General features: G+C 42.8%; 2 protein-coding genes across 4 annotated transcripts in view; one reads left to right on the top strand and one right to left on the bottom strand.

Annotated features, from left to right (window-relative positions):
• Positions 1 to 1,233: 1,233 nt before the first annotated feature.
• On the bottom strand, positions 1,234 to 5,091 carry msrb1a (methionine sulfoxide reductase B1a). The gene is made up of 4 exons (XM_079746498.1): positions 4,976 to 5,091; positions 3,847 to 3,989; positions 2,083 to 2,197; positions 1,234 to 1,754 (listed from the first exon to the last, which is right to left on the bottom strand). The coding sequence occupies exons 1-4, from the start codon at positions 5,028 to 5,030 to the stop codon at positions 1,735 to 1,737; spliced, it is 333 nt and encodes a 110-aa protein (XP_079602624.1). The 5' UTR covers positions 5,031 to 5,091; the 3' UTR covers positions 1,234 to 1,734.
• A 9,994-nt stretch (positions 5,092 to 15,085) lies between these two features.
• The window catches only part of LOC307082163 (testis-expressed protein 2-like), a 15,218-nt gene continuing 3,703 nt past the window's right edge, over positions 15,086 to 26,600 (top strand). The window contains exons 1-9 of one of the 3 annotated variants that reach the window (XM_079745640.1): positions 15,086 to 15,433; positions 18,459 to 19,865; positions 20,836 to 21,036; positions 21,673 to 22,000; positions 22,662 to 22,840; positions 23,579 to 23,779; positions 24,663 to 24,762; positions 25,593 to 25,725; positions 26,286 to 26,426. In XM_079745640.1, the coding sequence (XP_079601766.1) occupies positions 18,624 to 19,865; positions 20,836 to 21,036; positions 21,673 to 22,000; positions 22,662 to 22,840; positions 23,579 to 23,779; positions 24,663 to 24,762; positions 25,593 to 25,725; positions 26,286 to 26,426 (2,525 nt within the window). In that variant the 5' untranslated portion in view covers positions 15,086 to 15,433; positions 18,459 to 18,623. The remainder of the gene's footprint in view (positions 15,434 to 18,458; positions 19,866 to 20,835; positions 21,037 to 21,672; positions 22,001 to 22,661; positions 22,841 to 23,578; positions 23,780 to 24,662; positions 24,763 to 25,592; positions 25,726 to 26,285; positions 26,427 to 26,600) is intronic. The other 2 variants (XM_079745642.1, XM_079745641.1) reach the window with 2 other exon arrangements.

Raw genomic sequence — 26,600 nt, forward strand, 5'->3', positions numbered from 1 at the left:
TGTACCATTGTATCACTGAGTTTGGCAGCAGCTTGGGCTTTGGTTTTTGCATGAACAAAAATGACTGTAACATCAGCATACATCTGAAATTCACATCCATCCAATAACTGATGGCAGGTCATTTATATGAAGGCTGAACAGAATAGGGCCCAGGATAGATCCCTGGGGTACACCCAGTTCGTTCCTCAGGGGGTGGTGATGTGTCTCCGCTAATTCTTACACACTGGACTTCATTTGACAGATACCTTATCATCCAGTCAATGTGATTGTCTCCCGCCGGAGCCGGAGTGGTATAATATGTCTCCTTTAAACAGAATATACCAGATTATAGTCCTTAAAAAAGCCCAAGGATACACCAAAATCGTAGGCATGTCACATTTTTAGCGCCCTACATTCTCCGCTGTGGACCAACGTAGTTATACTACATTTTGGTGTAAGACTGGCTTTAAGGGACGTGGTTGGTTTCAGTTTTTCAGGCCTGCGGCAAAAATCTGAAATATCGGATGAAAAACATTGATATACATGTTGTTCTGTGCGGCACGGCAAATAGGACAAACGCTCCCATTCAAATGCATGGCTTAACATTTCGTTCTGTGTAGCACGAAAAAGTCAGAAACGCTACCATTCAAAATGCACAGGTTTACATTTCGTTCTGTATAGCACAAAAAGACAATCCTGCTCTGGGGCAAGAATCAATACATAAATATTCGTGAGCATGAGCACAAAATCGCAAGATACCATCACTATTGATCCATGGTGTAAAATACATTTACTGTACCCCTGAAATCTCCATTAAAGATGTTATAATACAGTATCAAAATATGAATTTAGCAAGATTCAATAGACTGTTCAGCCAATGTATGCTCCATTTGTCTAGTCTTCGAATCATGCTTCGAAGACTAGACAAATGGAGCATACATTGACATATGTTTGGTAGTGTATTTGATCTGTAGACCAACTGCCTCTATCAAACGACATCATCACTCCAGAATCACGTTATTTTTCACCACTACTCACTCCATGTACACTGTAAGAATATGGGGAGCATATTTTGATACTGTATTGTAACGTCTTTATTGGCGATTTCAGGGGTACAGTATGTATTTTACACCACTGATCACTATTGTTGGCATGCGCATACGCACAACCACTAAGCAGCACGAATGATAGGTAGCATTGATTGGCGGAACACCGGGTTGAACCGACATATTAAAATTCCGAGACACAAAAATATTTAGTTAAAAATAATTATTGCTTTATTTGAATATTTACTTCTTGCATAATACCATGTATGGCCTCTGTTGATCACAATTCATTTTTGACAATATGAAAGTGATGTCAATATCGGATATTCAGAAAATATTTGAATAATTATTGAATGGTCGGTTTCGCATACACTGTACAACAAACATTAATGTCATCAAAAAAGGATAAAACTTGGTTATACCAATGCTCAAGGGATCCTTTAATAGATTTAAATCGTACCCTGTTGGGGAAATTGGAAACACACAAAAATAATCTTCAACTGTATTATTTATGTATATGTGAATGAAGCCCTGGGAAGTCCCTAGCTCTGTGCTCTGTGGTGAGGTCAGTTGCCATCGGTGTCCTGGAGGTCTCAGAATGAGGCTTTGTCTCAGAACACGTCATCCTCTGGCCACACCTCCAGCCAATCAGAAGGACACAATACGTTGCCCAAATCACTCTATGCAGTTTCTACATCCTCAGCTCACTCTACTGGCCATCAACCTTATCTGTGGGATGAAGAGAAAGGGTGGGTGATGAAGTGTTGAATTAGAAAAGTCCAGTAGGATAGTTTCTATATCTAAGTCGTTATGTCGAAGCAGCATTGCCACTGTTGATATGTATATACACATGCTTGAAAAAAGGTACGATATGCAAGAGTTGCATTTAAAGCTAGCTCCAATAAAAACTCGCCCTACTCTGTCCAAACCACGACCACACTCACAAAGTGAGGCTAGCTTCAGGTTAAGCACACACTTCAATGCCAGAAAACTGCACTGCACTCACTATTATTAGACATGTGTTTATGTATAAAAACAAGACATCGTTGTTTTTTACCTTTAGGGATGAATTTCAGTGAGCTGCTGAATATTCAGAAGCGAGACTTTCCCTTGGAAGGCCCATCGTTCACAAACTCATGGCCCAATCCGTTTCCGCACTTCCCACAGAGAACCTAAACACACAAGACCCAATTAGCAAGGAGTGGCCAATTGCAGCTCCTCGCAGAGAGAAATTCAACATCACATTGAAGCCTGGTGTCATTCCAAACCGAATACATTGCTCTTTACCCAGATCCCTGAGTGTCACTAAGAAGTAAAACATTAATATTGTTTAACTGAGTGTTATACACTCTGGCTTGATGAAGGCCAGAGTGTTCAACTGAGCAGCCTAGCCCCAAGCCGCATTCAGCAAGACCAGCTCATTATTTCTTATTAAAACTGTCTGGAATCAGCTGACTAAAGGCCGATTCATGCCTCCGGATCCGGACGAAATTCGTCCGTCCGTACCAAACATTGTCTCCGGGACTACCCTTCATACCTCCGTCCGATTTCAGCCTTGTTATGGATGTTACGCAATACATCCTCTAGAGGGCAGTGACTGTTGTGTCACAAATTACCGGCATCGACAAAGCAAACATGGCATCTGTAGAGGAGATGATTTTGCTTTGTGCCATCCAAAAGACAAAAACAAATAAATAAATAACCGCAAAAAGTGTAGGCCTACGCGGCGGTGGCATGTAACACACCTCACCAACCCGCAGATTCTCTCCTCAAAATGTTGCGCCATTTTTAAATGACCAGTTACAACTCATTGCCAAAGCAGGTGAACAATAAAATTAAAAGGTCAGGTATATAGTATAATATAAGTATAAAACGTTAAATACAATATATATATATACATCTCAGATATTATACTACTCTTTATTTTCGCGAATGGTTGGACTTCTGACTATACTGCCGCCTCGATTTCCATTGGTATTGCTCCATTTCTGCCAGAGCACTCAAGATTCGTAAGCTCAGAGGCGACGGACCCACTGACGGACGAAACGACCTCTGGGACCGGATGAAAGGATTCCTATCTGTATTTACCGTAGGGTTTAAATGGGCCTTAAAGGCCGTGTTGCAGGGTTAATTTTCCAATGAATTTGTGCAATTTGCTTGTTGGTAATAAAGATTGAAACTGTTATCCATTGTATTTAATGTTGTTAGGTATCACAAAACGGAATGTGATACGAAAAAGTAGGTACTATTTTAGCGGTTTGCTATTGATTCTCATTTCCCCCAGAATGCATTGCATGACGTCACATTGGGGAGACACGGACCAAAGCCACATTGAGTCCCTTAAGAGTAGAGACTAGTAAGAGTGTTCAGCAGATTATACAGATAGATAGATAAATACATAGATAATATATATAGTTAGTATATGCTACACATGAACCTCCTAAGATGGCGCAATTTGATTGGTTCGCTATCTCGGGATATTGGGCAATATCCCATGATTGACATCTCAAACTCGATATTGTTTTCATCGCAAAAAGTCCTCAAATAAATCCTGGCAAAAACTGTTATTTCTGTGTATCAATTCTCAGCAATTCCTCATTCGGCTGTGGGCCATCATACATGTTATTTGTGGTTCTTGCCACCTCTTGGACGCCATAGTCCTAGTACTAGGCTGAGGCTACCTTCCATCACGTCTCCCCAACGTGACGTCATCGCCGAATGGCGTTTTTGTAAATGATACACATATTTTGAGTGCTTTATGTACCCGTTAATCAAAACTTCCGGTAAACCTGCAACACGGCTTTGAAGGAAGGCAGCTAACCTTGAACGCGCCGGGTCTCTCTAAGTGTTTGGAAACACTGTCCTCCTGGACCGTCTCTGTGAAGGCCGGCCACGGAGACGAGTGCTCGAACTTGGACCTGCTGGAGAACAGCTTGTGGTCACACTTTGAACATACGTAAATGCCTGTGGAAGAATATTGGAGATGGAGTTATTACACATTGAAATTACTTACAGTACATTACGCACAGTAAGGTGTTTTTGCCAAATTGTATAGGTTCATTTTATATGGTTAGACACACTCACAAACAACAGCTTTGGTTACAGCTTATGCTATTGTTTTGCAACACCAACATCTTATATTTTACTTTACAATAGGGCTTATACATCAGAACACCACCAGTGATTGTTTTCTGAGATACATAGAGTTGATATACTAAATTAACGTTAATATACCCGTCAACTGGGCAGAAGTCGCACATGAAAAACGTTGTGGCGGTTTAAAACACCAATAAGATCCCTGTAATTCCAAACCATATTCTGACGGATTACTTAACAATGACCCAAAACAATTACACATTAACTAATATTCCACTCCTATGCTTCCACAATGGCACGGTCAATGCGAGGCCCTCATTTTTCCGGACACAATCACTATAAAGACACATCGTCCTCAAGCGAAACCCGATGGTTTCCGAGATTGGGCCAAACAAAACCGGTTCATCAACTAACAACCTCGTCAGCCGAGCACAGCATGCGTTATCAGATCAAAATATGAAAGCATGATGACACAGCAGTTTTAATTCGGTCCCAACCGGTCATAAAATAAGCAGATTTTACTCAAATCCTATGTTTTAATTAAACCCATGGGACTTTCTGTTGTCAGTTGTTTATACACAATTGCAAAAAGTGCAGAAAATGTATAAACATCCATTTACCTCAAAGTTCATTATGTAACTGGTCCACACAAAATGTACAGACTAGACATCCACGGCATAGAAGTAGGCTAACCACTACTTGATACTGAGATGTAATTGTAGAAGAAGTATATTAGTTGTAACGTAATGCAGTTCTTTTCAGCAATTATTGATCGTAGGAAGCTGCCAAGTTATAATATTAGAACAAAATAAAGCAGAAAGAACGTTAATAAGATGGGTGTATTTCCGACCAACCTGGTTCAAAATTGTCTTTGAAGACCTCTCCACCAAAAAAGGAGCAAAAAGACATATTGCTTAGCGTACAGTGCGACTGAAACAACTCATGGGATGTTTTTTTTCTGATTACAAAACAATTTCTTCTTCTTTTGTATTGTTTTTTTGGAGGTTGGCAAATAACTTATAGCTGCATTACCGCCATCTACTGGTATGGAGTGTGGAATAAATAACAAACTACTATAAATAAATAAATACAAATCAAATAATAATAATAATTAAAATAATCTATGACCTATATTTTTTCAAACGAATTAGTTACCCTAAGAAAATGAAAGATAATTTGATGATACTTATTGGATTTTTTTTTATAAAATATCTATTAAAACAAACTGTACCATCTCTTTTTTGGCATTTTCCCTCATCTGCCTTCTGTCTTTCTCATACCTCTCACAATCCACATGTTCTACAGTCTCTTCTTGCCCACATTCACATCTGCCTGTTTCATGTTTTCCTGAAACAGGCAGACAGTGTACTGTTCAGCCCTGTGTGCCCAAATCCAAATAAGCCCCATGATTTGAATATGGTTTAATGTTTGTTGGACTTCAATCACAATATCTGGTCTGCTGTCTGAATGGTTGAACTGTCGGCTCTTTAATCTGAACAAATAACCATCCTTAATAGCCTGGTGTCCTCAACCCAATGCACTGCTAACAGTATTGCCAGCAGTTCACCTGTATATACTGATATTTCATTATTAACCCTCTTCCCTAACTTCACTTGAAATTCCGGTACAGTAAAAGCTGCCCCTACTTTGTTTACTGAGTTTTTAGATGTGTCTGTATAAATTTGAACATAGCTAAAGAATTTGTCGATGTACTCCTGTATTAATTGTTTATTTTGTTTTTTGTGTTCTAATAATGTTAAATCAACTGTAGCCTCTGGCAGAATCCAAGGTGGAATTATTGGTACCGGTACAGTTGTAACTACATTTAATTGTGCTATACTGAATTGTACTGCTCTTTGATTCGGTGTCCATCCAAAACGTTTTTTGTTTCCCTTCTCTCCTTTTCCCAACAAGGATTTAAAATGCTTTGCGCTGGATGATCCTGACTGTGTAGGTTAATCCAGTAGTTCAAGGACAGCTGTACTCTTCTGAACTCTAGAGGCATCTCCCGCATTACTACCTGTAGTGCTGCTGTTGAGGTTGTTTTTATGGCCCTATACATACTCTCCAAGCCTGATACTGAATGTTATATATTTTGAGAGTTGTATTAGCTGCTGACCCATATACTACACAGCCATAGTCTAACATAGATCTCACTAACCCTGTGTATATAGCCTTTAACGCTGTTCTATCTGCCACCCAATCATACCCAACTAAACACCTCATTACATTAAGATTTATTTACACCTGTCCACCACTTTTCTTAATATGTACAGCCCATGTAATCCTCTCATCAAACCATGAACCTAAACAATTCTAATGTTTTACTCTCTCCAACTCCTGGTTGTATATTTTTAATTTAACCTCAATCCCAATTTTCTTCCTAGTAAAAAACATTATCTTTTCCACAGAAAATACCCTTGTTATAGCCCTCTGCAATCGCTGCCCTATCTCTACAGATACTATCATATTTTTAATTACAAAGACTAATGTCGGTTTAAGCCAGGTTTCCTGAATACATATGACTTCTGGTTTATTCTTCAAATCTTTTAGAAATCCTTTAAACTCCTGCCCATTAGCTATTATTGGCTACTATTGTGTTCCATTGTAGGATAATCAAGTTGGCCTATCACCCGAGCATCCCTGCTTTCCAGCTTCTGGCTGATATTCTCCCATGATTCATCTTTCAAGCCCATTTATAACATCAGAGAAGTGGAGGGACTTATAGCCTTATTTATTCATCCGATTCTCACTTTGTCTGGGATTACAGCCCGATGAAACTCCAGGAGCATAGACAAGCTCTCTTTCCTCCCCCCCCCCCCCCCCCCCCCCCCCCCCCACACACACACACTATCCTCAACAGTCTCTTCTCCACTCACCATGCCACCCACTATACCAAGTTTGAGCTTTTCCGGATCAACAAGTATGCCTGTTATTACTATAAATCTTCGCTGTTTCCACCTCCCCTATCCTATCCTTTAGCTCCCTGGACAACGCTATCAGACTTAGATTTATATGCTCATCTTCCTTTCTGAAATATTTGAATCTCCTTCCTCACAACCTTTTTCCGAACATCTTTGTCTATCCAGTTTCCACCCTGTCCTGAATTCCTTGCTGATCTAGACACTGGAGTCCAGTCAGCGAACTGCATTTCATGCTGCTCTTCCTCTTCATCTACTCCTATCTGGGTTGCCATTTAAACCAGTCACACACCAGTTTATGCCAACCGCTAGTGTTGTTACCCGTGACACCTCTTCTTCGGAGCTTGTATTGAAACAGCAAAGCTTGTATTGGAGCTTCCTTCGTTCTGCGACAATCACGTGATCAGCGACGTCAAACGCTGAGTTGCAACCAGCTGGCGCCCGGATCCGAATACTGTGGTGGGGCAACGCACTGTGGTGTGGCAACGCACTGTGGTGGGCCAACGCACTGTGGTGGGGCAACGCACTGTGGTGGGGCAACGCACTGTGGTGTGGAAGGTCGGGTTTTTCAGCTTTTTCAGACGTTTTGCGTCACAGTTGCGTCACAGTTAACGTTGTTCGACTAGTTTGCATGAAGTCAAAAACAAAGAAGAAAAAGAAGAAGAAGAAGAAGAAGAAGAAGAAGAAGAAGAAGAAGAAGAAGAAGACATAGTATTTAGCTTCTTTATATGGTATTTGCATTTTTTTTTTTTTCTTCTAGCTAATAAGCGTATGTTTTGGGTACCCTTACCCTAACCCTAACCCTAACATACAGTATAAATATAATTGTTTTGTTTTTTTATTAGATTAATTATTACTAATTATTTTATTGAAATTGAACAAGAACAATTTACGTTGAAATACATTTATATTTTTAATTAGATTAATTATTATTTTATTGAAATTTAACAATAAAAATTGACGTTGAATACTCGACTGGGGCAACTAGGGGGCGAATGTTACGCAAACCGTTGAAAAAGCTGAAAAAAACCGACCTGCCACACCACAGTGCGTTGCAACACCACAGTGCTGTTGTCACCCCACAGTGTTCGGCTCCGGGGCGCCAGCTGGATGCTATTCGAAACGCTTTGTTTCACGCCCACCCATGTGACTGCTTCAAAAAATGGTTCAAGTCTGTGCGTAACGGTGCGCACGCTTGTGGGTCAAGTAGAAGTCGAGACAAGTTGAGAGAGAAAGTTCAGTTCAGTGAGAAAGTTCAATAAATAAAGCTAGTGAATTGTTATTGTTTGTGGTTGATACAATGCAGCCTTTTGCTAAGAGAGGGCGGTCCGATCTGATCCATCCAGAACGACACAGTGTCCACTGTCGATTCCTTTAGGTTCCTGGGGTACAACCATTTCACAGGACCTAAAATGGTGTCCCCACATTTACTCTGTCCAGAAAAGGCCCAGCAGAGGTTATACTTCCTGCGACAACTAAGGAAGATTAATCTGCCTAAAGAGCTGCTGACCCCCTTCTACTTAGTCATCATTCAGTCTGTCATCTGCACCTCGATCACTGTATGGTTTGGGTCAGCCACCAAACGGGACAGGGCCAGACTGCAACAGACAATACGGGCTGCGGAGAGGATCACTGCAGCTGACCTTCCCACCATCGAGGACCTGTACCAGTCCAGGGTCAGGAAAAGGGCAGCAAAAATCGCCCTAGATCCCTCACATCCTGGTCAACCTCCTTCCCTCTGGTAGGCGATACAGGGTACTGTTTGCCAAAACCAGCCGACACAAAGTCAGCTTCTTGCCCCAAGCGGTCACTCTGTTGAACGCTCAGAAATAGCCCCCACTCTTTCACTGAACAAGGGCTATCAAAACTGTTCCCCATGTACCTCATGTATATTCAAATTTTTAAATTCCAATATTGTTGTTAATATATTGCCATTGTACTGAACTGCCTTGCACTGTATTTATATTTATGTTGAAATCCTAAATCTCTGACCGTATATTGACTGCACTGATATTGCACCATTTCTTCCCCTTATATTAGTATATTACATTGTATTGTTATACTGTATACTTAACATTATATTTATATTTTGTACTGTTTTCTATTTTGTGTTTTCTTTTTTATATATTAACAATAGGTTAAGTGTTGAGTGTTGTACTTTGAGGAAAAAAGAGTTAACCGAAGTCAAACTCCTTCCTTTGTTTGTTACGCAAACCTGGCCAATAAAGCTGAATCTGAATCTGGCTACTCCCAACAAGGTTATTTTATTTCAGGATAATAGTAAGCTCAGTTTAAACTGGTGTTGTGATGTGGAAAGGCTATGGAGATTAGCTATAATATAACCAAGCTAAAGTCCAACTACTTAATTTGTAGTAGTTGAAATTAATTGTTTTATCCGATGATGTGATGATGATATGATCTGCCAGAAGCAGCTGGCTTATAATAACAACACCTCTAACATGATATGGCACTTCTGTGACAAGCATGAAGAAGCTGGTTCCTCTGATCAAGGTGCAGCCATCACTCAGGGTGAATGCAACTTTTTCTCTGATTCAGTTCTGTCTTCTCAAGTATGTAAGTCTTAATTTGGGTTTTCCAAAATAGGACATGCAAGTCAGGACTTCCTTCTTTATCTATGTATTAGGCCTATGTGTATATAGTTCTACTGTATAATTTATTAACATGCTTTTGTTATGTTATGGAAACAGGAAACAGAAAAAGAGAGGATTGACAAGGCACTGCTGGACATGATTGTGAAAGATTGCCAGTCATTCAGCATAGTAGAGGATGTAGGTTTCAAAAAGTTTGTGAGCCTCTTGTATCCAAACTATATTCTGCCACCAAGGAAAGGGTTGGCAAGGGAGGAATTACAGAAGGCTACAGCAGTCTGTCTGACCTCCGACATGTTGACCTGGCTGTCACTTGCCATTGGGTGGACAGTAAGGACCAACTGGCATCTATTTATTGACTGTGGGGAAGTTCTCGGAGTCCCACACAGCTCTGAACATAGCGGCAGTAAGTAAATGCCCTCATGGAGGAATGGGGCATTCAGTCCAAGGTTGTATGAATGGTTACTGATGGTGCAGCAAATATGGTTGCCTGTTTAAATAGCTTACAGATCAGGCACAGCCAATGCATTGCACATGCATTCAACCTTGTTGTTAAAAAAGCCCTGGATCAAACCGAAGGGTTGGGTGATTTGAGAGGCCAGGCGAGGAGGATTACCACTTACTTTAGAACCAGCCCCGTGGCTAGGGAGCGGCTGCTGGAACTCCAGCAGCAGATGGAGGTTCCACCCCATGAGTTGATACAGGAGGTGGGGACCAGATGGAACAGCACCCATGACATAAGGGCCAGGCTGTAGGAGCAGCGGGGGCCAGTGGGTGCAGCACTTGGGTCGCTGTGCACCGATTTGACTGCCTTTACCTCTGCTGAATACCACACTATGTCAGAGTGCCTAACATATCGCCTCTGAAAGTGGCCACTGTGGAACTGGCCTAATTATTATAAAAAATAATTCCTTTTGTGCGAATGCCGAGGCACAACATAGTGGTGAAGCATAGGGAAGTGACAGATGCCATGGCTGGGCAGCTCTGCAGCCATCTATTGCGCCTCATGGGGGGAAAAGCGGCTGAGTGGTTACGAGACAGCCAGCGCTCTATGGCCACATTGCTCGATCCCAGGTTCAAAACAATGGGATTTAGTAACCCAACTAATTCAGCAAGTGCTGTTCAGTGGTTAACTGCTACATCTGTGACTCTGCGCCTCAGGGACAGCACATCTGTCCCAGCACGACAAGAGCCTGCAGCAGAATCTTCAGGTATTAATATATGGTCAGTATTTTCATGTTTATATTGTAGCCTTTTGTAACATGTTTTTGTCACAATTTCAGGGACTGGCCTTTGGGATCTGCTGGACAACCGAGTGTTGGACCACCACTCTGAAGACCTGATAAAGTTTTGGGCACAGCAAAATCATGTGTACCCTACTCACCTGTTCAGAGTTCACCTCGACTCTGCATAGAAACCAATGCACAGCCACCATTGAATGCTGTACGTCCTGGCACTTGTACATTGCACTTATTCAAGGTACTTAATTGTGTAGCATCTACAGTAGCTGCTATCTTTGCTTTACACGGGGAATGGGTTAGCCTAGCGATTGTAATACTTGCACTTGGTTCTATGAACATCTTTACTGTACCGACAGCGATATATTGTTTCCCTTCTTATGACAAATGTACTTATTGTAACAAATGCACTTATTGTAAGTCGCTTTGGATAAAAGTGTCTGCTAAATGCCCTAAATGTAAATGTAAATTTACACCAATTAATGTGTTGGCCTGTGGTACTCTGTGTACACCTGCTTCCTCTGTGCAATGCGAGAGAGTTTTTCCAAAGGCTAGCGAAGTGGTCAGTAAGAAGACAAACAGACTCAGTCCGGGCACAGTGGAACAAATTATTTTCATCAACAAATATAAATATTAATGTAAAATACCGACCACAGTCACCAACAACAATATTTGCCTCCTTTCTGACCTGTCCACAAGCACCAACCCTCCCTGTTAACACTCCAAAGTACCTGTCCACAAGCACAATCACTCTCCCAGAATATGCTTTGTCCTATATGCACTGTCAAAGCACTTCTCACTACACTTAAGTCACTATCATTTCTATAATCTCTGCCCTGCCAGTGGCAGATTGTTGAAATATACTGCACTGCCAATTTCATATTTAGGCACTCTCACAATTATCATAGAAATGTGTGCAAATGTGCATATCCACCCTTCATTCATCTCTGATTCATCTACGTCCCCAATGAACAAACAAGAATTGTTTACATGCAGAATACCAACTTTATTATAATTGTATGATTTTGTGAAGAAGGCAATGATTTTCTTCTTTCAATTCATGCGGTGTCCAATGTACGCTAATTTATTCAGTGATTTATTTAATTCATACCGAACACCCAAAGATAGAATATGGTGAATTCATGACACAGTGCCTCCTTTAACTTTCCCCAGCAGATGTCGCCATAGAGTCTGAAGCTTCGAGCATTGAATCGTTTTTCGATACAATTGGATTGAAGTCTTCGTTGATTCATGAGGCTTCAATTTGCCAAGACTACCAACCGCCGATCCCAAATATCAGATCCCCACCGCTTCAAGCCCTTCAGTAACCAACTTCAAAGATTCAAACCTGTCGCTTCTCGCAAAACACTTCAGTCAACTCACAACGTCCGACAAGCGAATCTTTTTTTCGTAGGATGGTAGGGGCAAGTACCGCCTTTTTCGCCTCTGATTCGCCTCTGATTGGTTAGAATGGCTTTCCTCAGATTGTTATGGTTATGGTTAGGGTTAGGTTTAGGGTTAACCCTAACCCTAACCCTAACCATCCAAAACCCAACCCTAACCCTAAACTCCCCCAAACAGCTAGGACTAATCAAAACACCATCTAAAGGTGAGCTCTTCCGGCAATCTACCGCCGACACAGCAAAACAATTTCCGGCGTGTTCAATATTATTTTCAAAGTAAAACTTTCCATTTCCCTTTTAAAAAGGTTGCATTGGCAATTACTTTCGAGTAGTTTTATTTGGTTGATGTTATTCACAAAGCCGGATGATTTTATTACACGAATATGCGAATATAATTTAAAATCATTGTGTTACATTTTCTTTTACATTTTTGATATAAAATGGCCAGTTTTCAAATAGTTATCAAAAAAAAACAATCTCTTTAAAGTGAATTGAATGAATTGCATTTAACATGTATGCATTGCATAATGCATGCAAATGTAACATTTTCGGCGGATATTACTGTTCTAAATGTTAATAATGTCGTTTGTGCATTATAGTTTACTTTGAAAGTAAAATAAGTACTTCCTGTTTTCATATTATGCCCTGAAGCTTTAGAAAGCTACTAATCTGATGCTTTTCTAGGGTTTGCTATCAATGTCAACCACATTTCCCGCATAAAAATGACCTCTATGATGAATCTCAGAATGTTTATGAGTGAACGCCTCTCTTCAGCTGCTATCGAAATATTTGACGAGGTTGAGAAAGTCATAACATTGTACGAGGCTGAAGTTACTCGTTCTAGAGAAGAGGTACGCTATCTCCAAAAGCAGCTGGAACTTCATCGACTGAAGGGTTCGTACTAAAAGATTTTCTCTACTACGTTGCATGCGCGATTGCTAAATGTTTCTTTCAGGGCTCTGATAGACAATGATTTGCTGTTGAAGGCCATATTATGCTAATGTGTACTAGCCCTTAGCTCATGGAGCTAACGTGCTACTAATGTAAACAGTGGTCAGCTGTCTCATTTCCCTCAAATTCCTCTGGAGCTGCGCTGCAGTCCGTCAATATTTAACAGAATCTTAATTGGAAAATTGTAATATGAGTTTAGGTGAACTTGAAGTCTATCTCTATGTCTATATAGGAGATATCTATATATTTGTGGTTCACATTTGTACTTTCATTATGTATATATATTTTAAGCACTTTTTGTTGCAGTCTTATACTAAAAACGTTAGATAAATAAAGATAATAAATGAAGTGTAACTGATCCATCTCTCTCTTCAGATCATCCTGATATCAACAACGGAATCGTTATTCGAGAAGACGCTAGCATCACTCCCAGACTGGTGAACATGACCGCAACAATTAAAAGAGAAGAAGGATCCACACGAAGCATGGATGATGAAGAATCGGAACACTCGCAAGCGAACGTTGATCCCACATACACAAACAATGCAATCCAGTTGAATATATCCAAGATCAAAGAAGAACGAGAGGTCATGTGCATTGACAGTGAAGGGTTGGATGTTCACACGACTACTACAACAGTTAACTTCATGAATAGAGATAGAGACCCAGAACAGCCAGACATGGATTTCAGGTCTACATATGAAATAGCAGACTTCGTTTCAATGTGTCCATCATCTTTGACCAGTGATCCACAAGAGGAGTGGAGTAAACAAAGACAGAAAACCATAGAGTCTGCATTGGCAGTCCAAAGAGAGAGCAACGGTTTAGGTTTGAATCAGGAGTTGACACCGCTGCCCCTCGAAAGTTCCTCCACAAGGAATCAGAACTCCGACCAAAGCTTTTGCCATTTGTGCGGCAAGCCGTTTCGGTACATCGGCTCTCTCATGAAACATATAAAAATGCACGATGACCACACGGTGAACTGTGGTATATGTAATCGGTCATGCCACAACATAAATGACCTGTTAAGTCATCTGAGGTGTGCTCACAGCGGTTCCTACTTTTGTCACATTTGTGGCAAAACGTTCTCAAAACAGTGTTTTCTGATTATACACTCCAAGCAACATAAGGGGTCGAAGCAGCTTGCGTGTGAAGACTGGCAACAAAGTTCTCGCACGGGTGCATTTTGAAATTTCAACTGACAATGAACAAGACCGGTTGGCTCTGAACTTAGTCAGAAGTTCGTTATTGACCATTTGAGGTTGTCTTTTAAGTGATCTCCCTCAAAATATACAGTATATTTTATGCAAAATGTTAATATATTTTGTATCCATTTCCAGTATAGGCGCATCGTAAGTATTATTTTTAAAATTTATTGTTCTAAGCACTTGTTTTGTTTATTGTTCTCTGTGATGACAATGTGTTATGTTGTTTGTCACATTAATAATATATATGTTGTAAATCCATCTTTGTTTTTCTTTTGTACCAAAGAAGGAAGGAAATTCCTCCTTAAAGACAATAAACTTCGAAGAATACTCAAAGCCGGGTTGACTAGATTATTGTACACAATGAGCAGAGACAACATGATTAGGAGAAATTCAGCCGTTATTCTTTGAAGACTTCTACCAGTATTAAAATGATCAAAGCGATAAAAACGAAATACATTGTATTGTCACTTGATCACAGTAGGAGCAGGGGGGGTGGGGGATTGAGTGCAGGCGAATTCTGTTTTGACGCGAGAGAGAGCGTCACACAGGCCGAACCCTTTCCTAATCTGGATTATAGTTTGTGTCTGGAGCAACCAGCAGGTCTCTATCAATTCCTTCTGCGTTCAGACGACGTAGTCTACGTAGCGTCGAACGGCCGGTAGAGATTCGGTATTTTTTATAACGACTTCCTTTACTTTGACGCGCAGACGTGCCTTACCCTAGATAGTGTGTTAAAGAGCTGTTAACAAAAAAGATGGTCGATAACTCTGTAAAGTTAGATCAATATTTTGACCTATACCTACAGCAGTCGTAGGATTTATTTTGCGCGTAGGCTACCCCAGCTGTCTCCCTCTAGCCTCCAGGAATCGAGCACGCTGCGTTCTGCAGTGCACTGCACCGCATCCACCTATCCAAACACTGGGATGCTGAGAGGATTTCATTCCCAGCGAGGTCCGTTACTTTTGTCCCACATGGAATTTTGGTAAATGATCTCCTTTTAAACTATATTTTTCCCATATGAAATACTGGCATACTTAATGACGTACGCGCTATGCCTTAGCTGCAATGTTCTGCTTCTTTTAGAGAAAAAAAGAGCCGATAGTAATTTGCACATTTTTGATGATATTGCATAATGCAATGCATGCAATGGATGAAAACATGCAAACGACGTAGGTTACCCTCTGCGTTGTACTTAGGACAAGAAAGGTGAATAGTATATGTCCAATCGAAGTGTAGCCTATGATACGGTACTCCGATTTATTCATAGATTTAGGATTAAATTATGCCAAGTGGCTTTGATATTAATTATTATGCCAATTGAGTCCATGATCTAAGGTCCATCTCTCAGCACCTCCACCTGCAAGATTATTTTCAATATTCTACTTTTAATTCTTATTTATGTATACTGGGCTACAGAAAAAGCCTGTAGGAGTTAGGGACCCCTCTAATTGTACAATACAGTTTCTAAATTCGGTGAAGCAAGAGTTGCTTCAATGGTCAGATCTCCTTGATATAGCCTGTTGATGAAGATTGGTACTGATTTAATGAAGGTATCCATCGTCTCAACCTCTGCTACCATACATATGATCTATCCATTTCCATAGCCTACTTGCTTTGCTTAGTATATATGTATATATGTATCTATCATGTAAGCAATTTGACCAAGGAGACCTTTCAAAGCACAATTAACTCCCAAAAAGAAGAATTGAATGTCAAGGATAAACCATAAATTGTTATTTTTCATTATATTCAAACATCAGCTCTGATCCGTTTTTTGGATCTGACGGCCTCAGTGAAACCAAAATTTGGTTCCTTATATGTCCTTGTTTAGTGGTTGTTTTTTGGTGTTTGTTGTTGTATGAATTCACCTGTTGATCGGCAGTAGCAGCAGTCTGAAACATTACACACCCAGTTCTGTAATCAGTTGCACCGTTGTTCAGAAATATTCAGAGGCTTTTCCTCCTGTCCTCTCCTGGAGAAGTAGCAGCTTGGATCTGACAAAGCTGAACCCTCACTTTAGATAATTAAAAACAATCAGGGAATGGGAATGCACTCTGAGTTTGAGTCTGTTTTAACATATTGGTCTGTAATCATCACAACACACACATCATGACTGAATAAATACATACATGTACATACATGACTGTATGTTCTTGTACGTGACACCGCTTGTTTGTGTGTGCCATGCTGTGACGTAAACCATGACAGCAGGACTGTGTTTCTGTGATAGATCTAAACCAATTAATTGACTTGTCTTGTCTCATCCTATTGATTTATGTACTTGCAGTCACAATTTCCTCGTCTTAATCCCCTTTATTGTGGAGGATTAAGGGTAAGCCAGTCTCATTCTGGACCATACCAGAGTCTAACACTAACCCTCAAGTGGACTAAGCAACATTGCTAGCCTCAGTAAAATTTACTTTTTACAAAGAAAAACAGGCCAGGTAAAGCTTTTTGTGGTGACTCCTCAAGTCCTGAAGACCTGATTTCCCTACGGGAGTTTCAGGTTTCATGATGCCAAAGGCTCATTGGACAGTGTTTGGGACATTTGTGGTTGCTTGTCCATGTATTTGTTTGTGTTTTTTGAAATTGTACACAACCGCTCGTCCTTGTGTCTGTGTGTGTCTGTGTGTATGTATGTGTGTGTGTGTGTGTGTGTGTGTGTGTGTGTGTGTGTGTGTGTGTGTGTGTGTGTGTGTGTGTGTGTGTGTGTGTGTGCTTTTCATTATATTCTCTACAAGGCAAGGCCTATCCCAATCCGATTAAAGATGATATTTCTTCATCTCAAAAATTCTTGTTACAAACTATAATCATGAATCGACTGATTTTCTTATCGGCTTTATTGAGAATCACTAAACTAAATGTTTAGACATTATTTTGTGCACACTTCTGTGCACAAAACAATATGTATGTTTCCTGGCCTAAGACATCCTTTTCTATGATCCCTAAAGTTCAAGTGCTTTATTATCACATTCAACAGAATGCTCAGTGTTATACATTCTAGTAAAATCTTGTATGTTATTGCTAGAATCCGATTGGACATTACAGGTATGATCTTACCGCGATTCAATAGTGCACAGAGGATTCTTCACCTGTGTGACCTCGCAAAAACAAAATAACCCATCTAGCGGTCCCTGTGTTTACAGTCCTGGTCAGGTTGTCCCTCTTCACAGATATTCTGGTCAGGATCATGTCAGCTAATGAAAGATTACGGGCCGTAGGCCTATCATTGACCTTGACTGTGGGATTACTGCAACTGTGGTGCTCTGCGCTCTCCTACTTCTCAGATGGTTCTAGAGATAGGAGAGAGATTGTCGAAGTAGGTTCTGCTCCTCTTGCGTCTTGGTTGGTGCCTGGACAAGCAGATACATGAACGCACATATTTTCTTTGCTCCTTGTTATCGTCTTTCAAAGGGTGAACCCTGGCCTTTGGAGGAATTGACAACAATGAAAGAAAGACTGATTAAGAAAGTGATAAAATACACAAAAAGATAGGGAAAATGACAGGGCTGTGGGACAATCCACGCTAACAAATAGGTGGAGATAACAGAAAAAAGGCAAGAAAATATAAAAGCAAAGGAGGGAAACATTGGAGAGAGCGTGAGGGAGAAAATGTGGGAGTAATGATAATGAGAAAAAAGGCGTAAAGATTTGGCTGAAGACTAATTTGCAATGTTAGTTGAATGAGAGAGAATGAGTGAGTGAGAGAGGAGAAAGCTGTGACTAACAAAGGAGACATTAAAACTCAGAGACACATGGTCATCCCTCTATCGATATTGTCATATTTTTTCCTTTTTCTTTAGCATTGTCCATTTTGTTTAGCATTTCATATTTTTGTCTATAGTTTTGGTGCATTTAGCCCCAGTTCCATTTATCAATCATCAATATATATATATATATAGCATACATTTATACATTAGGCATCTCATTACTCATTCTAATGTTGTATACCATGGCATTTCTTTTCAACTAACAGCAGACAATGTCAATTTTTCCCTTTACCCAAGTGTTCGTTCTCAATGAACTGAAGTTGCGGAGCGAGAACGTTCCAGAATACACTTGAATTTACTTGAAGCAGCCCTTGGATGTTAGCGCCATGAGCCCCGACGTGTCTCACTCCACAGGAGACCACTGCCTTGGTCTCTTGTCCCGAGCCTCACCATAGCAACCATATGACAGACAGCATGGAGGAGAGCAAGCTCATCTTCAGCCTGGACTGCCATGAGGAGGGCCCCGTTGTGGCCTTCTCCAGGGACAAGCCCGGAGCCTCCGGCGGGACCCTTAGCCGGAGCGACCTCAGCCTGGGGATGGATCTGGGCTCAGATTCCTCAGGCCAAAGACAGTGGACCCAGGGCTTCCATATACCACACTCGCCCTCCTCCCCGGGCTCCCTGGCTGACCTCTCCACCTCCTCCGAAGAACTACCCATGGCCAGCCACCTGGTGAAGTCCTCCTCTACCGAGCTAGAGACCAGAGTGAGCCGTTCAGTGAGGGCCAAGCCGTTACTCAGCCTGGTTAAGTCCCTGTCCACTGAGATCTCCTATCGCGGCGAACCCGAGGTCAACCTCTCCAAGTCGGACTCCAAGCTCCATATGCACCCCTGGAAGCAGCTCACCCAGCACCGGATCCCGGAGGCCCAGCCCAGAGCAGGCGTTGCGGGCGAGGGGGACATCTGGGGGGCCGGGTCCTCTTCTGCAGGCAGCACGTCACCCACAGAGTCCCGGGGGAGCTCCCTAATCGCTGAGCTGGAGGACACGCGGAGGAAGTTCTCCGAGGCCATGCAGGACCCCATGAGCATGTTTAGTAAGATGATGGGAGATGAGTGTTCTTCCTCTGGCAGCCCCAAGCAGGGCAGGGCATCAGGGTCCGGGGACCCTCCCGCCTCCCACGGGGCCGGGGGTGGCAGCCCCATCAACAGCGAGGACGCTGCCGCAGATGCCCAGCTCAGGTTTCGGAGACGAACAGCCGACGAGCGGAGGGAAGTCTGCGCCTCACCGCAGAGGAGGCCTCCAAAGGGCCCGCGGAAACGCTCCCATTCGCCGGAGCCCCATGACGACAACAGAGATAGTCATTATGAAGTCTGCAAGCACAGAGACATGCCTCAAGTGGTGGAGCTCCAGGAGAGATCCAGGGGGGCGCGTCGCGGGGAGTCAACCCGGCCTCGATGCACGGTGCCTGGGGCATCCACGCCTCGGTGCTGGCTCTTCGTCGTGGGCCTCTTGACCTTTGGGGTCTTTGTGCTGCCCCTGCCTTCCTATATAACGGGGCTTTCTGTCGGCGTAGCCTGTGGCTTTTTGTTGGGTCTAGTGGTGGTTTATCTGTTCACCCCACGACGACCAGCCGAAAGGAGGAACCATTTGCACCCTTCACAAGAGCCCGGATCAGCAGAACTCGGGGAGACCCAGCTCCTAGAGGTAGGTGATGTAAAGAGTTCACATCTATCTATCTGTCTGTCTGTCTGTCTGTCTATCTATCTATCTATCTATCTATCTATCTATCTATCTATCTATCTATCTATCTATCTATCTATCTATCTATCTATCTATCTATCTATCTATCTATCTATCTATCTATCTATCTATCTATCTATCTATCTATCTATCTATCTATCTCTCTATCTGTCAATCTCTCTTGCTGTCTATCTGTCTTTCTTTCTGTCTGTCTGGCTTAATCCGTCACAAATGATCCCCCACACACACACACGCACACACATACACACTCCGACACAACAACACCTAACTTGCGTGGGGACAAATACTGTATAATTGATTAGTGCTGAGATACTTGCTGTGTAAACTACCTGCACATATTATAAGCCAACAAAAACCTATAATAATGGGCTTTATAAAATCGCCTCTCTCCTGTGGCACTCAGGGCTAGGGTTTAGTGGGACAGAGAGTGTAACAGCAGGAGGTGAATTGTTTGAAAGACAAGTCCCCAGTGTTAAAGGAAATCTTACAGACTGTAGTCTGCGGTGTCTCATGTTTCCTCTCCCACTCCGCTGCACTGTCACCATGAGTGTTTTGTTCATATTTATATTTTTCAGTTTGAATTGAATTGCATTTTTCTTCAGTTTTACTTATTTTGGGATGTAAGGATGACGTAGTTTAATTGTCAAGTGTTGCCAATATCACCAAACCTATCTTCATTCAGAATATATTTGAGATTTGATAAAGATATGTTTTGGTTTGTTTTGGTGTGCATCTGTCATGTAGCTCCTAAATATGTGTGCATTGTGTGTCGTGTCTTTAGACTGTATTTAAGTGTTTCTTAAAAGCCTAAAACATTATTATTAGTAGTATTTTTATTTTCTGGATTGTATTTGTTCAGCTAACCGTGCCGCTGTGCCTTTGTGTTCATGAACACATTGCCTGTGATTCCCAGGGCTGGATGAATGAAATCCAGGGCTATGACCCTGAGACCTTCCAGCCGTCCCTCACCAGCTCTGTTTATGCCACGCTGGAGGGCAGCCGGCTACGGCTGGCCTACCCCCGTGCCAGCATCCCCCGCAGGGCTGCCTTTGACGAGACCCCCCCTGAGGTGGTGTTTGTACGCTCGCGCACCTATCAACTAGCGGACTGCAAGGTCAGCGTGCCAGAGTGTGTGGCTGCACATGCATAGGTTTTCACGCGCACATATACATACAGACACACACACATACATTGACACACACACACATGCAAACACACAAACAGATGTGGACACACACACACACACGTGTAGGCATGCACACATATGCATGCACACGCACACACACACACACACACACACACACACACACACACACACACACACACACACACATTCACACATACACACACATGCAAACACATAAAGCAATGATTCCCAGAAGAAGATATGGGTTATGTGGGCAATTGACAAAACAAAGAACCAGGAAGTTGATCGGCCGCCTGATCTCCGCTCTGCACTCACTTTGTCACATAACACAGAGGTAAAACAAAAGACCAAGGAGATTTTACCTGTGTTGGCTGATATTTGCTTCTTATTTGCATGGCTGAGGTTGCCTGGAATGGAAGCATTTCATGGCCATCCATTAATGACTTCTACTGGTGGTTCTCTTATGCAACAAATACTTCATAACCTTGAACATCTCAGTGTTTTCTGGGGCGAAAAAAGAGTGTGAAAGAGTCAAGCAGAGTTTCCTTCATCAACACAGTAAGAGCGTTCAGCATCTCATCTCTTCCTCTCTATCTAACCCAGGTGTCTCTGCTGCCCTCGGTGCTGGCCCGGAAGCGAGTGTGGAACAGGAAGTACCCCATATGTCTGGTCCTGGCCGAGGGTGTACAAGTGGAGGAGGAGGAGATCCTCCTCCCAGGATCAGAGGATGAGGAGCGGGCGACAGAGAAGCCGGACCTCGCTGAGCCTCACTCCCACGACACCCTCTACCTGTTTGGGCGGACTGGCCGGGAGAAGGAGGAGTGGTTCCAGCACTTCCTCTCCGCCTCCAGGGCGTCCCGGCTCGACCGCAGTCCCAGCAGGGAGCAGTCTAAGGCGGGTACGTTGATGCGATTCTGCCGACGAGATGGAGGTGGGTTTACGATGGTGGAAAGATGAGTGTGCACAAACTCAGGCCAGCAAAGAAGCCAACTTTAGAAGCCGGGTTACACAGAAAACTGTACTAGTGTGCAATCTAAATGTCAGTTACAGCGACAAGATTGATGGATTCGACCAATTACCCAAATGAAATAAGAATGAATGAACTGGGTTTTGTGAGTTTAACCTCCACTACACCATAGACGTAGCCTGGTCCTACCAGACTCTTGTACTTCATTTCATTTGCACAGAGAGTCTCTCCATTGACAAACGTTAACTCACTTGAAGGCGGGTGTCTGTTGGAGTTTCAAGCTATTGCAACTGCCCAATGCAACTCTGGATCTGCCTTAACCAATCGCTTACATTTGACTACAACTGCAACTAGCGCACAACCTCAACGTCGCTGTTCTCAGCCGCTCCCTCTGTTTTCTGATTGGACCGGCAAAATTTTGCCGGAGAAAACCCGCGAATATACCCCAAACCCAGACGCAGTACTGAAGGGAAATGAAAATTGAGTGGAAGTACGTAGGTGGGCGGAGCCAGGCTACCATAGACGTGGAGTAAATATAATATTATGATAATATGATAATATTAATCATTAATCATTTTCTGTTACTTTTTTTCCCTTTCATGGTTGTCGTTTCTCCATCAACCAGAAAACGTTGTAGGTGGGGATACTCTTGAAGAAGGAACAGATGAGTTGCCAGGGGCTCCAAAAGCAAAGGTCCCTTTGGATTACACCATGTACATGAGTCATCTCATTGGCCTGGACAGCGTAAGTCCCGCCCCTAGCCCCTGCCCTAGCGACCATGGAAGCCCAACAACAAGCAAGATGGTAAGTAAACCATTTGTTATAGTTTATTAAAAAATATGTCGCAGAGTACATATTGAAGTAAATAACTGATGCCCAACCGGAACTCCTGGCTATGAAGGGTATCAAAGTACATCTTAAACGTTGTCTCAGAAGCACTGAGCCTTTAAGCAATTCTGATGTCCTACTTTATTACGCAGTCATTGATCTGACCCGATCAATGAACCGATCGATGACAGCTTAGTTGCATCGCACTGATTGTTTTCCTGGCCTAGGATGCTGGCACAACTCACTCTGCTGACTGAAATCACTCCTTATGTTTCGATATGTGATTACATTCTGGCATGGACATCGCTTCTTACCCCTTTTGAGAACGTAACTGTGATAAAGGGGTATATAAATCATGTTGATTTGAATTATGACCTGCATTTCCTTTGTTTTGTATGATCCTGTCAAGCTCAACTGCATGGCAGAGCATGGCAATAAATGCCAGGGTTTAGGTTCCAGTATAACAATAGCTAGACTTTAGCTAGACAGGGGGTTTGTCTCCCAGTCTAGCACTTGGGCCATCAATACTAAATATGTATTCCATCATTGTATTGGGAGACACATGGATAAAAGTGTTTATTTGATGATTGATCATTAAATGATTACTAATATATATATGTGTAATCAATGAATGGAAACCAAAGACAAGGATATTTGCTGGCTCCAGTCTGGCCTCATCCTGTCCTTTGCTGTCCTTTCCTTCTGCCCATCCAGTTACCTGCTGAGGAGTGCTTCTGCCAGGGGGCAGCCAAAGTCGAGGCTGGGGCTGAGTCTAGTCCAGGGGGCTCCTTTGCCGAGGTTCATCCCGCCTGGGTCAACTCCCTGGTGGGCCGGATCTTCTGGGACTTTCTGCGTGAGAAGTACTGGTCTGACAAAGTGGCCCACAAGATCCAGAAGAAGCTTTCCAAGATCAGGGTGACTAAGTGGAATGAATAGATGAAGTGATGGATGGATGGAGAGAGGAAGGGAGGGAGGAAGAGAGAGAGTGAGAGGGGGGGGGGAGGGATGGATGGAGGGATGGAGGGAAAGAGGGAGGGATGGAAGGAGGAAGGGAGGGAGGAAGAGAGAGAGTGAGAGGGGGGGAGGGATGGATGGAGGGATGGTAGGAGGGAGGGAGGGAAAGAGGGAGGGATGGAAGGAGGAAGGGAAGGAGGGAGGGAGAGAGGGAGGGAGAGATGGAAAGATGAATTTATAGAAATGTGAATCAATGGATTGGTGTATTGGTAATTTGTGGATGGATGGATTGATTGACAAGTGGATAGAGAGGTAGGTGGATGAATGGATGGCGGCTAGTTGGGCGGTATGTATGACAAGACAGAAGAGTATCCTCTCTGAAATATAAATGTGCTATTATAGGCTAAAGGGATATATTTCACAGCACATTACAAACACTATGCATGTGGCATATGGATCAACATTACACTATATGGTGTGGTCATCTGTGTTCGGAGCAGCGAATCCATTAAGGGAGGTCAGGGGATCTGACAGCAGGAAGGTCCCACGTGTGTGCGTGCAATCGAGTCTATTTGTGCACATTTTGTGTCTCTGAGTGATAGAAGCAGGGTGCTGATTGAGCAGTCAGCCAGGCTCCGTCGGGTGGAGGTGCAGGGGCTGGTGGTGGAGGGGCTGGGGTTTTCTGCACCAAAGCATCACATTACTCTCTCTCTCTCTCTCTCTCTCTCTCTCTTTAAACACTTGGATGCACACACACACACACACACACACACACACACACACACACACACACATGCATAATGAATAAAGAGTGTTTCCTCCCTCACCTGTGTTGTGTGTGTAGTTGCCGTACTTCATGAACGAGCTGACTCTGGCTGATCTCGACATGGGCACGTGTCTCCCTGAGGTCCTCAGCACCTCCAAGCCTTCCCTGGACCAAAGAGGTTTGTGTGTGTGTGTGTGTGTGTGTGTGTGTGTGTGTGTGTGTGTGTGTGTGTGTGTGTGTGTGTGTGTGTGTGTGTGTGTGTGTGTGTGTGTGTGTGTGTGTGTGTGTGTGTGTGTGTGTGTGTGTGTGTGTGTGTGTGTGTGTCCGTGATTTCACATGTGGCCTAATTGCTTAAGGATTAGCTTATGATTCTATATTTAGCAGAAGTGTTTTGTCTGTAAGTGTATAGACACATGAATGAACATGCAAATGCACAAACACACACACTCACACACACAAATGTACATGTGCACACAATACACAGGTACAAAACAGGCACATACATTATCTTCACTTCCTGTGGTCAGACCAGGCCATCATCATCTGTGTTTTGTTGACCGACCTGTCATGTTAAGCCCTGTCCATTGTTTCCCTCTCATGGGGATTAGACATCCTCTTAGCCTTGATTTAGCGAAGCCAAAAGTAACTCTACTGAGCTCATTACTCACCACTAATGGCCTAGTAGCTGGCTAGCCACCCCATGGCATCACACACTATAATTTTTGTTTCATGCAGGCTAGCATTTCGACATGCAGGCTAACATATGAACATACAGTCTAACATTCCAGCATGAAGGCAAACAATTCAACGTGCCAACTTATACTTTTCCTTTCACTTTTACATTTTACGTTTTAAACAGGTAAACTCTTAACCAGAGCAGCTTACGAAGGCTAACTTGCCTTGATATGCTAACAATACATGTGAGATTCTTGTAGCTTCAAAGCCATTGATTCTCTCTCTCTCTTCGTCCTCTCTCCTCCGACCCATCTATGATCGCCATTGAGCCAGGTCTGTGGCTGGAGCTGGACGTGGCATACATGGGTGGCCTTCAGATGACCCTTGAGACCAAGATGAACCTTTGTAAGCTGGGCAAGGAGGGCTGGGCCGAGGCCGACCGTATCCCAGAGACCTGCCAGGATGGGTAATGCCCAATTATGTACATACAACTGAGTAGGAGGGGTGTTTTGAGTTGAGTAAGGGAGGAGAATGGGCGGTAGGGGGTAAGGGATGCGGCTATGCAGAGTCACCTGTAAAGAGTCACTAGTGAGGCTTGATTCTCTCAGAGTCGCTGGGGATTCTCTGTGGTCCTGACGTGGGCAGGGAGCTTGTTCCACCACTGCGGTGCCATAACAGAGAAGACTTGTGACTTTGTTGTTCAAGCTATGTTTCCTCTTAGTGGTACCAGGCGCCCAGCTGAGGTAGTTGAGCGGAGAGGTCAAGCTGGGATTCAGATAGGCATACAGGTTTTTGGGGAAGGTATTGGTTAGGCAACTTGCCCAGGACATAGGGGATCACAACCAATACCTATCTGCTGGGAGTCAATTACACTATAGTAAAAGTAATTTTACAAATTTTACTTTCTTACCCCAGAATACATTTTTGCAATGTCAAACATGAGTCGTGTGTGTGTCGGTTTCTGTGGGTGTGATTGCTGGCATGCATTCATTTTTGCATGTGTGCTTTTGTGTGTGTGTATTGCAGCTCTAAGCCCAGGCTGTGTGTCCTGGCTGATAGTGATGAAGAATCATCCAGCGCTGGGTCCTCTGACGAAGAGGACCTGCCACCGGCTGAACCCCAAGGCTCGGCAGGAGACAAAGGAGCTGCTTCAGTGGTGGCTGATGGGTAAAAATGCTATGCTGAAATGTCACATTGAAAGTGTGTGGAGGATAAATTTCAGTGAATCAGTCATAAAATTATCCAAAAGTGCATTATTTATAATTAATTATATAAATAATAATTTATATTCATAACTAGGTGAGGGCTGCATGCAGCACTCACCTAGTCATGAATATAAAT

Source organism: Pollachius pollachius, assembly GCF_949987615.1.
Source record: "Pollachius pollachius genome assembly, chromosome: 11".
Taxonomy (NCBI): Eukaryota; Metazoa; Chordata; class Actinopteri; order Gadiformes; family Gadidae; genus Pollachius; species Pollachius pollachius.